Here is an 18143-nt window from a genome sequence, read left to right on the forward strand (position 1 = left end):
ATTTTATTTTTACATTTTTACATTATTACCCATATACTGTAACAACTTTATAATATAAATAATAATGAAGCATGCTTGATGATACAAGCCTTTGGTTTTCTCAAAAATAAATTAGCTGTTAAGTTTGTCATATTTATTATATTCTTCGGTTCGTATATTCAATTATTGTAAACAGTGAAATAAATAATGTACAAATGAATACAAAATTACAAAAAAAATAATATAAAATAACAAATTTATAAAATTTTCAATAAAATTTAAATAAATTTTAAATAAAATTGAAATAGATAAAAAAAACAATGGGTACACATTAAAATAGGTTATGCATAAAATAAAAAAGCGGAAAACTGTTTAAAGGTAGAACAAAAGACAATGAATATTTAAAATATTTTCGTTGCATATAACAAAATAGGTGACTAATCATTATTAACAAATCTGCATAGGCATTCGAAAATGTTTAGGCATGATTGAAAATCCTCAAAATTTAATTTAAAGACAATATGTTTAGGTACATTTTTTTTTACATTTTTTCCTTTTCCTTTTTTTATATCATCATTTATTCCTTTATTTTCTTCTTTATTCTTTTTAGATTTACGTTCTGGTGTCTCATCTTGTATTGTTTTATTTCTTTGAAATAATAGATAAATAGGATAGAACAATATCGTGCTGCGTAAACAAAAAATAAAATAAAACACAATGTGAATGATATATATAATATAAAATTGTGATGTAAATACTGACTTCCCACAAATAAGAAACAATAAATTATTTCAAAACTCACAAAGCATGTTTTATATAAAATGTTTGTAAATGCTTACCATTTTAGAAGAAACATAAAAAACGAGAAAAATCCAAAACCCTTCGATCCAGTACATCTGGTCTCTATGTTAGTTTTATTTTTATTATATTTTTCTTTATTATGTTTTCCATCATTGGTTGAACTTTTAAATAATGGTGAGTATATATTATTATAGTTTTTTTCAATTTTAGAAAGGAATTTAAAAAATTTATTCGGATTGTAGTACACATTTTCCATTATATTCATATTGTTTCGAACTGTAATATTAATTGTTATCATATAATTTTGATTATTATTATTTAAGTTTATTATTTCATTCTTTTTTGTTAATGCTAGCTCGGAATTAAAAAAATAAATAATGTTTTTATTTTCCTTGGGGTCATTGGATCCTAGGCTCTTGTTGTAGAATGAGGACTCGACACTGTTGTTTTCGTCGCAGGTTACGTGGTCGGCTGAAGAGAAAAAAAAAAGCAAATAAAATTAATGAGAATAATTAAAAAAAATAAGAAAAAACATGGATATGTAGACGAGAGAAGGGGGACTTACCTAGGTCAGGAATATTTCTAGAGAGGTTTTTTCGGAAGAAGCGGCTTTCTTTGCGGTTGTAAAATCGGTTGATAGTGAAACTGTTTGTGACTGTATGTATAATAACGTCAATTTTTTTTAAATCATTTTTTCTGAACAAGAATAATACATTGTTTTCTTGTATATAAAAGAATAATTCTTTTGTATAAACAAAATAGTTAATTTTATTTTGTGTTTTAATATCAACAAAATCTTGGTATGTTAAAAATATTTTAAATGGTTCTTTAAGTGATATATATTTATTTAATACTTGATTAATTTTGATATAGCTAATAGTACTTATATGATTAATATTATTTGTATTTAAAAAGTCAAGACAATTTTTATTTGTTTGATAATATACTAACTTAATACATGATCTAAGGATTGTTTGAAAAGTATTATTAATAGTTAGTAAGCATAATAATGAGAATACTATATGTCCAAGAATAAAAATTTTGATTATTGTAAATATAATTAAAAAGAAATTAAATATAAATGCAAATTTTCTTTTTTTTGGTGTATTTAATTTTAAATTTGTTTTAATAATATTATTTTCTCTTGTTATATCTGTTTTATTTTTTTTTATTTTATATAGTATATTATAATAAATTATGCTAAACATATTTATATATAAACTTATATAATAGTAAAATAATTTCGTTATATTAAAATTATGAAATTCTTCAATATTATTAGAAACTAATGGTTTATTTCTTTCATATTTTTTATTCCTTAAAACTATTCTGTTTGAACTGTTAATATTTATTTTGTCTATTATATTGATAAGTGATTGTAATATGAGAGTAACGGAAAATAAAAGCGACAATATAAGTTCTATATTTAATACATACATTCCTAAAAATAGACGTCTTAATTTTCTAATCAAATACATAAACTTATTCCAGCATCCTGTAATAAATGATATAGATGTCATAAAAATATTTTGTTTTTTTTTATTTTGTTTTTTTTCATTTTCTTTTTTTTCCACGTGATCATTGGGAAGTTCATTTTGATTATCATCAAGGATATCATTTCTTTTATTGTCAAAATTTAAATAACTTAATGATATACTATCATCTTGTAACATTAAATTTTCTAATTCATTTTTTTTATCAAGATTTAAAGTGGGTTCTATAGATCCATTATCAGTATAATCTGAATAACTCATTCTGTTAATATCATTTTTATTTTCAAATTCAAAACTTATAGTATTTTTAATACTATTTAAATGTTTATCCTCATAAATTGTATTATTTTCACAAGATGAATTATAATCATTTAATAAATGCATAATATATTTTTCATTTCCCATTATGTCTTCTTTTTCATCGATCAATGAACTTTCATTAGATCCATCAAAAAAGTTAAAAATATCTTCTTTGTTTTGAATTTTTGAAAATAAATGTGCATCCCCTAAATTGTTAGGATTATTATGATCTACAAATGAGATGTTGTCAAGTTCGCCATGCATTCTATATGATAAATTATTTCTTGGTGAAATATTTTTTTTTTTATTTTGTTCAATTTCATATTCTTTATCTTCAATCTCGTTATCTTTCAATATTGCAAAAAATTCACAAAAAGATTTCTTAACATGGGCTATAAAAGATGTTGGACTTCCAATAATATTAAAAGAAATTAACAAATTTGATAGATTTACAATTGTTTGATTGTAGTAAAAGTTTAGTAAAAAATTAAATAAATTATTGGCATTTGTAAATATGTGAATATTTGATAAACTTTTTAAAATAATATTACAATTTGAAATATCTCCTAACTTATTATATGCACTTATATATTCTTCATAAAATGCATCATTAATATTATTATTATTTAATTCTTTTTTATATTCAGATTTAAAATTTAATAATATATTTATTTTATCTATACATACATATTGTAAATATACATGTTTACTTGCTTCTCCTTTTTCACAATTATGTGATGTAACTATATTATTTTTTACATTTTCATCTTCTTTAATATATTTATCAATATTTCGATATACTTTATCTTTTACTAGCTGATTCTGTTCTATATCATTATTAAATTCAGCATTGTCTTGATCTAAAATTAAACAGTTATTTACTTCACCACATGCTAAGCATCTATTATCTATATCTGTTTTTCCTCCTGCATGTTCATTTAATAAGTTTGAAGAATAATAATTATCTCGTATTTCATTATTTTTTTTATTTTCAATACTAAATTCTTTTTGATCATCATTGAGAGTGTAAGTATACATAGTCGGATCTGCTGCATTTGTTTCATGTAACTTTTTAGTATTTCCTTCTTCATTTTCAAAATTCTGATCAGTGTAAAAAGTTTTGTAAAAATAAAATAAAACAGTGATTGAATTTATGTCTGCATTTATTACAAGTGGTTTTATACTTAATAAAAAGTATTTAAAGAAAAGTGTTTCAAATTTTTCTACATATTGAAAATTACAAACTATAAATTCAGAGTTATCATTAAAATCATCTGTACTGTCATATATTTTATCAAGTCTATAATCAGGAAATGCAAAACCTCTATCCTTTAAATCTAATGTAGAACCGACTGACGATATAATAGAATATTGGTCTTCATCTTTTATATATTTTTTTTTTTTTAAAAATAAATTTCTTTTTGATTCAAGCTTGTTTATAAAAATTCGCATGTTATTTTTTTTTAAATTAATCTCATCGTTTGTATATAATAATGCATAAACACTAAGATATTTGTAAATAGCATATGATAAAATATTCTTAATTTTAATATCAACATTGTAATATCCAATATTTTCTATATATTCTTTTTTTACAAATAAATTATTAACTTCAAATGAAATTAAATAGTTTGATGATTCCTCTAACAAGTTTAGTTTTATTCCTTTAAACCATAATTGAATGTTAGTAAAAAATTTTATTTGATAATTTGGATTTTTTTTCGACGCTTTTCCATTATGTCCACTATTTCCGCTACCTTGATTATTACCCATGCGTGAATGAGTTAAATTGTTATTCAAACTTTTTATGTCATCTATATTTTCATGTTCTTCTCCTTTATCTGAAAAGCATTTTTCCATAATTTCATTAAACTCGATACTTTTACTATTTCGTAGAAATGCTGGATATATTTTCTTCAAGCCCTTTAATTTTTTTTCATTGTTTTTTATTTTTCTAAATATATAATCACTTAATTTACGTTTTACTTTCATATTGTTATTTAATGCATAATAGTTATCTTGTTCATGTTCACTAACCTTATCATTGTCTACATTGTTATGTATTGAACCTTCCAAACTGTTGGAATATATAAATTTTTCAGATGTTTGATGTGAAAACTTTCTTTTATAACTATCATATAAAAGTTTGTTAATATTTTTTTTTTTTTTTTTCTTTCCTCTTATTGTCTTTTTCATAAATAGTGCCTTAAAATTTTGTTCATCAAATTTTTTCGTCTGATTAGAACTGTTATTTTGATTTGTATCATATTCTATAATTTGTTTGTTAGACATTTTATTTGATATAATTTTTGTATTTTTTTTTTTTCTTTTTTCAAATTTATTATTATCTTTTTTATTTTTTAAGTCTAGATTTTTTAAAATAAATAGAGATCTAATGTTAAAGTATTTTTTTGTATTTTTCATTTTCCTTTCAGTTTGTTTTTGTTTTTGTTTTTTCTTTTTGGCTTTCATATAAATAGCATTAAATGGATTTTTGTTAATAATTTTAAATTCTTTTAAAAAGTTTTTTTTTTTTTTCTTTGATTTTCTATATCTTAAAAATTGTTGTTTAGCTCTTATATCATCATCTCTATTTTTTTTTAATCTAAATTTTCTATAAAAATCTATTTTTACAATTTTTTTTTTTTTTTTTTTTTTATTAGTTGTGTCAACTTTTTTTTCTTCATTAAGTTTAATAAAACTTTTACTATTTACAAAATAGTCTAATTGGTTTTCTAATGCTTCTGTATTTATTTCTTCAAGACAGAAAACTCTTTTTCCATTTTCAATTTTAGTTGATACATTTATTTTTCTATTATCATTTATAACTATACAATTATGTTCTTTAACAATATCTACATTACAGTAAAAAACATAAACACCAACTTTTTTTAAAACTAAAAAGAATTTCACAACTTTAGGTTTTGATATGTCTGTCCATCCAAATATTTCTTTATCATATGGCTTTAATAAATTTACTATTTTTTTTTTTGTTTTTCTTTGATAATATACTAAACAATAATTTGTATTATTATGTATGATTGTATCTGGATTATTATCAATAGATATGTTGATCTCAATACTTGTGTTACTATTTAATGTGATGTTAACTTCAGATATTATATTTTCTTCTTTATACCAATAGTTTGTTTTTTGTTTTACAATCGATTTATTTGTGTTTTTATTTTTGCAAACTTCATCATTTTCACAATATTTCATAGCAGACTCGTTTGAATTATCATTACACTCCTCATTCATGTTTATAACAAAATTCTTTACTGATTCAATACTATTTTTAATTGACAATGCGATATCTGCTGGTTCGTTTTCATCCTCTAATAAAAGAATTGTTTCATTTTGTGTCTTAATATTTTCTGAGTATTTTATTTCATCCACAAGTTTTGTCTTATTATACATGTCAAATTGGTTTTTCTGTTCAAGGACCATGTTAGGAGTGTTTACTGCCATATTTGGGGCTTCATCCTTTTCAACATGTTCAGACAACCTTGGTACCTTTATGAGTGCCTTGTGAAATATTTTGCTACTTCCAACTTTCTCGATATCTATAGGACTTGTATAAAACTGATTAAATAGTTCTTCCTTTTTTTTAAAAGTTTGATCATTTTTATCTATATTTATTAGATATGTTGGATTTTTTGTTTTTTTGGGAATTTTCTTTTTTAAATAATTATAAACTAAATGTTTAGCGTCTTGATATTTATCCATAAATTCATAGCTTTCACTTTGAGGTAGTATATTATTATTGATATAATCATTTATGTTTGTGTAAGAGAATTTAAGATAATATTTGTTTGCATGTAAGGGATGATAGTAAAAAGATTCATGAGGTTTAATTTCAAATACATTAAATATTTTATTTTTTAATGACGATTTAGGTTCTTCATCTATATTTGTATTCATTTTATTTTGTTTAACTTCCTTTTCAGATACAATTTGTTGATTTGTTTTTTCAATTTGTGGTAATGTCTTACTATCTTTTTTAATTATTTTAAATTCTTTACATATTTCCTGAACATATAATGTATGATTAGTATTGTTAATAATTGTGTATCTATTATTGATTGTAATAATTTTTGTATTATATATATTACCATATATAGTAATATTTAGAGATAAAAATAAATATTCTCTTTTTTTATTTTGCTTACATGTTAATATAATTTTTTTATTTAAGCAAACTTCATTAATCTTTAATTTTTTCGAAGTAAATAATTTATTATTATGTAATATTTTTAAAACGACTTTAGTACTTTCTAACTCACCAAAAAGCATACAAGTATTTTTTTTTACTTTTTGTGAATTAGCATTTGATTGTATAATTATGTCGTTATCTAAATTGTTTTGAAAATAAAAATAGGAATATAATAATAATTGTAAAACACTACTATCTATTATTTTTTTAAAACTATTTACATTATTTGTACAGCTAAAATCTGTTTTTCTACGTAACACAATGTTGAGATAAAAGAATCTAGGAATTTCTTGACATAATTTTTCATAATTGGCTGATGATAAATATACACGTTTTTTAGATGAACTTGAAGAGTATGCTGCTATTGTATTACTTATTGTTGCTTTCCTTCTAAATAAATTAAATCTAAATTGTTTTTTTTTATATATTATATCATTTTTTGTATCATGAATACATCCTATACGCATTTTGATTTGAACATACTTACTATTTGTATTATTTAATTGATGGATTGGTATTTTTTTTGAAAAAAAATGAAAAGTATAAGTTATTTCATTATCTTCTACATTATTATTATTATTTGAATTTCCATTTATTTGATAAAAAAATTTAATATAACTTGGTATATTATCTAAATGTTTTACACTTTTAGGTAAAATTGTTTCTTTTTTTATTTTTTTTATTTTTTTAGGTATATTATTTACATTATATTTTTGATAATATCCAATAGAAATATCATTAAACATTAAATTATGAACTTCAAAAATATAATCAATTAAAATACCAAATGTATAAAACTTATTTATTTCTAAATTCTTTTGTTCACATATTAATGTGTTACTAAAATTGCTTTGTTTTTTAGCTGAAAATACTATCCTTTTTAAGTTTTCATTTTTTATATCATTATCTACAGAACATAAGGCATCGTTTGCATTTGGAATGTTTTTTTCTTTCTTTTCTTCTGTTAAACAATTATTTTGAATATCGATACAACTGTTTTCATTTACTTCCATATTTATTACATGATCACTGTGAGAATTATCTACCGTTGCAGTATTTTTATTTACATTATTATGTTCATCCATTTCTAGATTATCTTCTTCATTCTTTAATGAATTTTCATAATAATATTTAATTCTTCGAGATAAATTTGAACCTTTTCTATTCCGATGAATAGTACCTAAATATCTTTCATTGGTCTTCATACTATCAATACTCATTAATATATTATTTTTTGCACTGTTTAAATGGTTTTTATTTTTTTTTTCATGTTTTTCATATAAAGTCATAAATTTCATGAGATAATTTGAATCTGGAATTTGTTTTAATTCAGCACTATGTTTTTCATCATATACATCTATTTGTTTATTAGCATTTATAGTATCATCACGATTGTCATCACTTACTATAACAAGCTGTTCACGATTAGTTATAAAATTATTTAATACATTATTTTGTTTATAATTAAATAATCCATCTTCATTTTTATATTTTCCATTTCCATATTTACTATTTGGATCACAACAAATAACTTTTATTGTTTTTAATTTTAAAGTTTGTGAAAATAAATTATATTTTTGAAAATCATAAGAATGTCTATATATAATTTCTCTTACACTTGAATTGCTAAATAATTTTCGTGCTCCATTTTTTTTTAAAAAATTAAATATATCTAGATAACATTTTCTGCTACTATAATATTTATTTATATAATAATTATATACATCTTTTTTTACTATATATATATTATTAATATCTTTTATACTATTATTCATATTTTTTTCATTAATATAAATTTTAAGTTTTTTTAAAATTTTATTTAATTTACATTTATTTGATTCTTTGATATGTTGTAAGTTTATTTTATTTTCATCAATTTGTTGTCTATTTTGATTGCTATCTTGATATATAGGACTATTTAATAGGTTGTAGTTAGTATTTATCGGAATAGTATTATGCATATTGTTTCCTGTGAATTTATCTAAAATCGAGACACTATTATATGTTTCATTATCTTCTAAACTGTTTTTTTTCAAATTATCAATCCGTATAAAACTATTTGTATAATCATCATTGTCTATTTCATTTTTTTTATACAAAGCATGCTCATAATCTATGTAGTAGCTCCTGTTATGTTTACTAAAAGTGTGTATATCCGAATAAGTGTCACTAATTTTTTTGGAAGGTTTAGATTTAATTATATTTGTATTAATAAAATGTTCATCACTTTTTTCTATAAATTCATTGTTCTTCTTTTTCATGTAGTCATATATTACTAAAAGTGGCATAAAAGAAATTATTGGAAAAAAATATTTTTCATTAGATTTCAAAACTGTTCTAGTTCCTTTTAAAGAATGTTTTTTTGTATTTAAATTATTTTGATTATATATAAATAATTCATTGAAAAGTAAGAAATAATAAATTATCGGATGGTATAAAATAACAAAGTTAGTATTTGTAGTATTATGAATAAATAAGTTTGAAGAAAAATAAATTGTTACTACTCCTTTGTCATCAATATTAGTTTGTATATATAATTTAATAAATGTTTTAAAAACTTTATTTTTGACACTATATTCGTTATACATATCATAATTATTATCATATTTTTTTATAATAATTTTTTTTTTTTCATTACTTTTTTTTAAATCATATATAATTGGTATAAATCGAATATCACAAGTATTTTTATTTCTTTCTATATCTACTATTTCATAAATATAATTAAATAATTTTATAATAACAGCTAGTTCACATACTTTTCCATTTTCATCTTTTAATAGTCCACCATGTCCATTATTAGGTAATTCATAAAATATAAATTTATTTTTATTTCCATTATGTTTTACATTATCATGTCCATCTTTTTTTTCATTATGATTTTGAACTTTACTTCTAAGTGATTGTTTAAATCGTAGATTTATTGTCAATCCAGTAAAATTATAAATTTTAGATGTAATATTTATACTATTATCATATAGGGTATCCTTAAATCCAATTCCATATTTAGGATTATTTTGATTTTTTATAATAAAGATATTATTAAAAAAGTTTAATAATTTTGAATTCATTTGTTGTTCTTTTCTTCGAATATCTGCATCTATATCTTCATATGTTGCTTCAATACTGGTTTTATATTTGTCTAATAACATTGTAGAATAATTTATAATTAAATCTTTTATTTTGTTTGTGTATAATATATTAATATATGATGTCTCTATGTTAAAGTTGAGGATATTCATTTTATTTTTGCAATTTTCGAAAGATAAAAGTATTTCAACTTTTTCTATTAAATTGTCATATAAAATTTTATAATTATCATATACATCTATATTAAGATAAAAATTTATAAAATTATTTATATTATATTTTTTTTGAAAAAATACTTTAATATCAAACATACTAATATTTATAAGTGGCATATTTAAATTACTATGTCCTTCATATAAGCTTAATCGAAAATCATCTAAAAAATATTCGAATAATATATCATTTGTTTCATTATATAAATAATTAAGTATATCATTAATTATATTTTTATTTTCGCTAGCTGCATCTAAATTGGTAGAATTATTTTGTTCATATTTTTCATTATTAGAACTATTGTTAATATTAGTTTGGATTCTATTTATATAATTCATAAAATAATTAAAATTGTTATAACAAATTATCATATTTTTAATTATTTCACTTGAAAAATTTATTATTATTGGATCATTGTAAAATCGGATTATTTTTTTTATAGAACTTTTTATATTTGAATTTTTTTCTCCATCTAAAATGTTACTAGACATTGCACTGAAATATGTATTTAATGAATTTATTTTTTGACGATTGTCAGGCATATTTAAATCTTCATAACTACTAATCTCTTCATCGATATCTAAACTTTCATTATTTTGTTTTCTTCTCATATTTAATTGAAATCGAAAATCATTTAAAATTGTTTCACTAGTTTTATCTTTACAATTGAAGTTCAGTATACAGATTTTCCATCGTCGGCTCTTTTTGTGTTTGTACATCTGAAGGGAAGGCACAACTAGCTTGTTCCCGAAGTTTCGGACCTGTACATTCGTCAGGTTCTCCTCGTTCTCTGCAAAAGTGAAAAGTTAAAAATAAAAACATGGAAAAATAAGATAAAAAAACTCATGTATATATGCCATTCGAATGGTGAAACATGTGAGACTTACCGTTGATGGACTTGTAGGAGCAGGAAAAATGAAATTCCATAGTAGGCAAAAAGGAGGTGTATAAATTATTCTTTGCATTTTCATAATAAGTGTATTCATGAATAGATAGTTTGTAAATTGGAATATATATTTTATTATTTTGTAAAAAGAGTGTGTAATTAAATTTGGGGGTATTTGCATCTGATTTTTCATTAATACTATTGTAAGAATATGCAGAAAAATCAGAAATTTTTTTTATTTGTTCATATTTTAAATTTAATTTAGTAATCCATTTATATACATTTATAAAATAAATATAATCAATAATAACTTCAAAGTTAACTAAATGAAATGCTATATTTTGTATATCATCAATTTCTTTACGTTTTACAATTTCTACTTCTTCATCTTCGTTTTCATTATCATTTCCTTCTTCATCATATTCATCTTCATATTTATTTTTTAAACCTTCTGTATTTTTTACTTCTACTTCATTTGAATAGCCATGTTGACTTACTGATTCATCCGCAGAAATTACACCGGTTTCTAAATTTGCCCCGTTATCTTCTGCACCGCTTTCAGCACCCTCTACTACAATATCTCCACCCTTTTCAACTTCCTCAATTCTATCATTTTCCATAATTTCGAATGAATAATATTCATTAATATCGTCTTTGTCAATATCTAAACATTTTGCTTTTTTTAAAGCTCGGAAAATAGATATATCTAGGTCGAGTCTCCTCTTTTTCTGCGACTCGTCTTTGTCCCATCTCGTCAACCCATCCTCTTCATCACTTTTACTTAACTTGCCTTTCAAAGAGTCTTTTACACTTTCATTTGCATTGTCATTCATATTGACATTCATATTTTCGTTCATATTTTCGTTCAGGGTTTCTTTCACAGTTTCGGGGCTCGGCACTTTATCCGACTGCTCATTCGGTTCACCAGGTATTTCTCCGTCTATTTCATTTAAGCTTTGGGTATTATTTACTGACATAAATTTATCATTTTCTTCCATAGTATTACTAACTTCATTACTCTGTTCAATTAAGTTTGCATTTTCAGTATCTTTTGGTGGGTAACTTTCATCAATAGGATTATTATTTGTGTTAATATTTTCAGAAACATTTGTCAAACTTTCTAAGCTGGTTTTTTCATTTTCCATACTTTGTGAAGGTTTTTCAATGATGCTATTATTTATGTCGGTACTTATATTTGGCAGTTCTATACTGGTAGTTGTTGTATCTACAGGGATGTTAGCAATTTCTATGCTACTAATTCCTGCGTCTATACTACTTGGGCATATTTCAAGAGTATCGTCTGGTTTCTGTTCATTTGTTTCAGGAGCATTAAATGTAAAATAATCGACATTTAAACTATTATAATAATTTGGATGAACAAAATCAATACTTTTTTTAGTAAATCTTTTATTTACATTATCAAAATGGATTTTTTTTGGATCTTCAGAAATAATCATAGATGTATTATTATATAATTCTTGATATCCATTAATTTTTTTAGTAGATTCTTCAATTTGGGTTTCATTATTTGATGTAACATTTTTATCCTTAACATTTTGAGTATCAATATTACTTAAACTTTTATTATTTTTATTAATTTTATCAATTTGAGGATTTTTATAATCATATGAAAATATAAAATCACCATTTTTAGCTAGTTTTAATATACTATTATATAAATATATTCCATTATGGGTACTATTTTTTTTATCATATAATTTAGAATCAATTTTATTTATTTTATTTATCTGATGTTTATTTTCAAATCCAGGAATTGTATTTAAATTATAATATTTATCATTGTTGAAATAGCGATTACTATTAAAATTGTGTTCATCTTGGATATCATAATTATTTTCACAAGTACTAGCATCATGTCTATTAATATGTGAATGGTCTTGATACGATAAGCAATTAAGGACATTGAATTTTTTTAGATTCAAAACTAATTTAGAAATTTGATCATCATTAAACAAGTAAATTAAGACATCATAAATATGTATAGATATCATACGTTTATTTTTTTTATAATTATTAAAATATATTTTTATTTTACTCAAAAATGTAATTAATTCATGTTTATTACTATTAGAAATTTCATTGTTCACATTTCTATCAACTTTATTATATGCTTTTTCATAATTAAAAAAGTTTTTTTTTTTTTCTTTTTTTTTCACATTTTTTTGAACTTTTTGAATATTTATAGATTCCTTTTTTACACTTACATCATTTTCTGTATTAACACAAATAGTAGTATTATTTTCATCAAACTTTTCAATATCAATTATTTCATCATTTTCTACATTAGTATCATTCAATGATATATTATTATTTAAATCTTCTTGAATATGATCACAGTTTTCTACCGTTGAATTATTTAGATTAATTATTGTATTTGCTTCTTCTTCATTTTGATTTTCACAGACTTTTGGATAATCATGTGTTTCAATTTCATTGTCTACTAGACTTGATTCAATTACTTCTGCTGTTTTATTTCCTTCATTTTCAGACACTAATTCGTTATCACTACTTTTTTTATGAACAAATTTATTTTCAATTTCACTTTTATTATTAACAAAAGCATTGTCTAATAATACTTGTAAAGTTTTATAACTTCTAAAATCAATTGTATTTAAATTTAAATAATCTGAATTATTTCTATTATTTAATTGTTCAAATATTTTATCAACATAGAATTTATAATGATAGTAAAAAAAAATTAATTTAAAAATATGTTTATCATCAAAATTTAAATATAAATATTGTTTATAATTAGTATGAATAAAACTCAGTCTTTTTTCATTTCCATCTTTAAAATTATATATAATTGCATCGAATGATATTTTCAATGGTTTTAAAACATATTTTTTATTTTTTGAATTTTCTTCTAATAATATTTTTTGAATTTTTTCGTTACTTTTATTTTTCATAAAAAAAATAGATAGATTAAAACATGTCCTTTTTTGTTGAACTGCTGTAATCAAAGTTTCTTTTTCTTCTTTTTCTGAACAAGTAACACTAGTATTATCATCACTAGTATTACTATTTACATCTTTATTTGAAACACTTTTTTTTTTTTTTTTTTGATGATTATATGAATTTGTATGTTCACTTTCACTATTTGTTTCTACTTTTCTTTTCTTTTTTTTATATTTATTTTTTCTTTTTTCTTTATGTTCATTTATTACTTCACTATCAAAATCGAATGCTTCACCCTGAATGTAACTACTATTACTGTTGTGTATATAATTACTATCATTATAGTTTATATTATATATTTTAGATTTATAGGAAGAACTACTTAAATAATCATATTTATTTTTTTCTACAATATTAGATGTAACAATAGTATTACTAAGCTCATTTGATGAATCGATGTTATTTGTTTCTGTTTGTTTTGTTTGATTTTTATTATATTTTTTTTCAATTTTTTTTGATTTTTCTATATTTTTTAAATCATTTACTCTTAAAAAGTCTTGATAATATTTTTTATATTCCATTTTTATTTTTTGATTATCATCACATATATCATTATCTGAACTTAACATTTTATTATAATATGAATTAGATATAGATACATTTTCTTTTTTAGAATCGTTATAATATATATTTGAATAAGATTTGTTTGACATTATTTTTGATTCATTTTCAATAATTCCTTTGATCACATCTTTCTTATCATCATTGTTATTATTTATCAATTCATTACGATTGTTTATTTGGTTAAGTTCTGAATTAGAACCATTTATTATGGAATCATTTGAATTTAATAATATATTATTATTTGGTGTAAAACCTACATTAACTGAATTGGTTGCATCTAATTTAGATAAACTTTCTTGATTTTCAACCTTATTATCATTTATCATAGTTAAATTTTCTAAATAACTTTGAATATTAGTTTTTGTAAAAAAAAATGAATTTAAAGAAATTTTTTGGAGCCTTGCTAATAATGAATATTTTTTATTTATAATTAAATTTATATAAATATTATTCATAAAATTAATATTGATATCTGCAAAATCTTTTTCAGATGATATATATAATTCTCTACAATATTTTTTTCCTAATAAATAATAGTAATATAAACTTTGATATGTTTTTATTTTTTTTTCAAAATCAAGACATTTAAAATCGTAGTTAATATTCATGACATTATATATTTCTTTAACACTTAATGTAATTAATAAATTTCGATTGCATCTAAAATAAATTTTATTTTGGGAAGTATCAAATTTGTTATAAACAAAAAGTGATATAGCATTTTCATTTTCTTTATTTGTATTTTTAATTTCATTTGGATTAACTTTTTTATCATCTTTTGATTTGTTATTTATTTTATGATCATTCAATTTATTTTTGTCTACTTCTTTATTTTTATCTTGTTTACCTTTTATATTATGAATACTTTTTTCACTTTTAGAATCAATTATAGATGTAGAACCACCACCATCTTTATCTAATCCTGTTTCATTACTACTAGTATTAACAATTGTTGTTGTATCATTTCGATTGATTACACCTTGTGAAATACTATTACACACATCTGGGTTAAATAAATAATTTATACTTTTTCTTCTATTTTTTTTATTAAAAGAATCTTTTTTTTTCCCTTTTTGATTGACATTTTCAATTGTGTTTGTTTTAAAAAGACTTAACAAAGGATATTTTTTATTTTTATACAAAAATAAAACATTAATATCATTTAGCAATATAAAATAAGCAAAATCAGTATTAATATAATTTTTTAATGCTAGTTCAAAATTTATCATATTTATTTGTATTATTTTATTTGTTTTTTCATAACTATATAAATTGAGATTTACTTTTTTAAATACTAATTTAAAATTTAGAATAACTGGCATTTCTTCCGAAGATTTGGATTGCATATTTCTTACACTATGTAAATTTTCATAATTTTGGTCATTTTGAACAACGCTATTTTTTTCTTGTTCCTTTTCGTTTTTCTTTACTTTATCATTAGAATCTAATTCGTTACTTGCATCTAAGTTAGATGTACTATTTTTTAAAGAAGATGTATCATTTTTCATATTATTATTAGTATCATTTTTTGGGGTAGCAGTAACTTTATTATTTATGGAATTGTCACTTGTTTTGCTCTCTCTTAAAATATTATTAACATGTTTTCTTATACTATATATAATCTGAAAACTATGAGTATATTCAAAATTTTCAATAAAATCTTTATCATGTTTTTCTTTTTTTCTTTTTTTTAGCAATTCCTTTTTATACATTAAAATTTCTTTTACTTCTGGTATATTCAACCATTCTTCTAAATATAATCCATTAACAAAACAACTATAAATTAAATAAAAATTTACAATATCAAGTATTTGACACAATTGAGTAAACGATAAATTTACATTAAAATTATCGACGTGTAAAATAAATGTAATATATTCATTTTCTTTAAAATTTATATTTTCTTCTAATATATTAAAATTATCTATATTTGATAATTTGTTTTCTTTAACATTAGATTGTAAATTGGATTCACTGTTATATAATTTTTTATCACTGATCAGATTTTGTTTACAATTTTCACAAATATGATTATTTTGTTTATGGCTATTTATTTGATTGTCATCTTTAATTGTAGATGCATTATTATGAGCATTTGATTCTACGGCATCTTTTGCAGATTCTTCATGTTTTAATTTTTCTAAATCATTTTTTTTTCTACACACTTCACATTCTTCTTTACTTAATTTATTATCATCATCGTTAAAATGTATATTTTGATTTAAAAATTTTTCAAATATTCCTTTTTCCTTTTTTACTTCTTTACATTGATATAGATATTTATCACAATGTGAACATTTTAAATCAAAATATTTTTTTTTTTTAAAAATATATTTTGAGTTATAATGCATATATTGTGTTGATTTTTCTACAGATAATATTGTAGACAATACAACAATTGGTACTTCTGATATTATATATTTTTTTTTATGTAAATTATTTGTAACATCTTTTATTTTATTATATATTTCATCACCATTTCTATTTTTTTTTTTATTTTTTTTTCGTTTTTCTTCCTTTTTTATTATTTTATTTATCAGATACTTTGCTTTTTCATCTTCCATATAAAACATACCATCTATAAATGAAAAATCTTTGTATATTTTAAATGACTGATTATGAGATTTATAGCTAGTTATTCTTTTTATAAATAATCCTAAAATATTTTTTTTTTTTTCAGATCCCTCTAATATTACTTCAACATTTTCTATATCAATAGATATATTATTATATAATTCATATAATAATGAATTTATTCCTTTATTTATTTTTTGATTTAAATTAGGTCCACTACTATTTGTTTCTTCGATTTTTAAATTATTTTTTTTTGCAATTTTTACCCCATTAATTTCTTCAACGATATTAAAATCATTGAAGTTTTTCTCCTTTATAACAATTACTACATCTTTGATCGTTATCGTCGCTTTTTGAAACAAGTACAGGAGAGGAATCTAAAGTAGGAAAAAGAAGAAGTAAAAAATGTTAAGAAGTGTATGATAATACGAGAATAGTTTATCATGCCATAGCATAATGTTTTTTTTTTTTTTTTTTTTTTTTTTTTTTGAATACCTGAAGGTCTAGAGAGCGGATGTATCCATATTTGATAGTGTATGGAAGGTACAAGATGTCAAAAAACTTTTTCTTAATTTTAACATTTTGTAGATGTACTTTCCCTCTAATTAGTGATGTCTGTAACTGTTTCTCTTCGATATTTTCAAAGAAAGATGACAACAAAAAATTTACAATATTTTTGGATAACCCCTTTATCATTATTCACAAAAGCTCGTTACATATTTTGAATAAACAATCAAACTAAAAATAATAGTTTATTATCTTTTTTACATTTACACATATATTAAATATATACTAACTTCAAAAAAAAGAAAAACGGACAGATTATTTATAGCCCGATTTATCTTTTTATCATTATTATCTTGGACAACAAAAAAAAAAAAACAGAAACGGGGAGCAAGGGTATGAAAAATAAAACAAAAGTGTAATAGGATAAAATATTTAAAGAATCAAAATATATTAAAAAAGTTAAAGTAATTTTAAAAAAAGTTGAAATGAAATATATATGCTAATTCATTATAAATCATTTATGACTATGCATATATACACATAC

At 21.3% G+C, this 18143-nt stretch overlaps 1 protein-coding gene across 1 annotated transcript; it reads right to left on the reverse strand.

Annotated features, from left to right (window-relative positions):
- Positions 1-416: 416 nt before the first annotated feature.
- PVVCY_0500640 (conserved Plasmodium protein, unknown function) lies at positions 417-17788 on the reverse strand (the record flags this gene model as incomplete). Its single annotated transcript, XM_037635011.1, has 5 exons — positions 417-666; positions 819-1251; positions 1346-10879; positions 10977-17469; positions 17588-17788. 5 exons carry the CDS (start codon positions 17786-17788, stop codon positions 417-419), a joined length of 16911 nt encoding a protein of 5636 aa, XP_037490199.1.
- Between the last annotated feature and the right edge of the window lie 355 nt (positions 17789-18143).

Source organism: Plasmodium vinckei, assembly GCF_900681995.1.
Source record: "Plasmodium vinckei vinckei genome assembly, chromosome: PVVCY_05".
Classification (NCBI taxonomy): Eukaryota; Apicomplexa; class Aconoidasida; order Haemosporida; family Plasmodiidae; genus Plasmodium; species Plasmodium vinckei.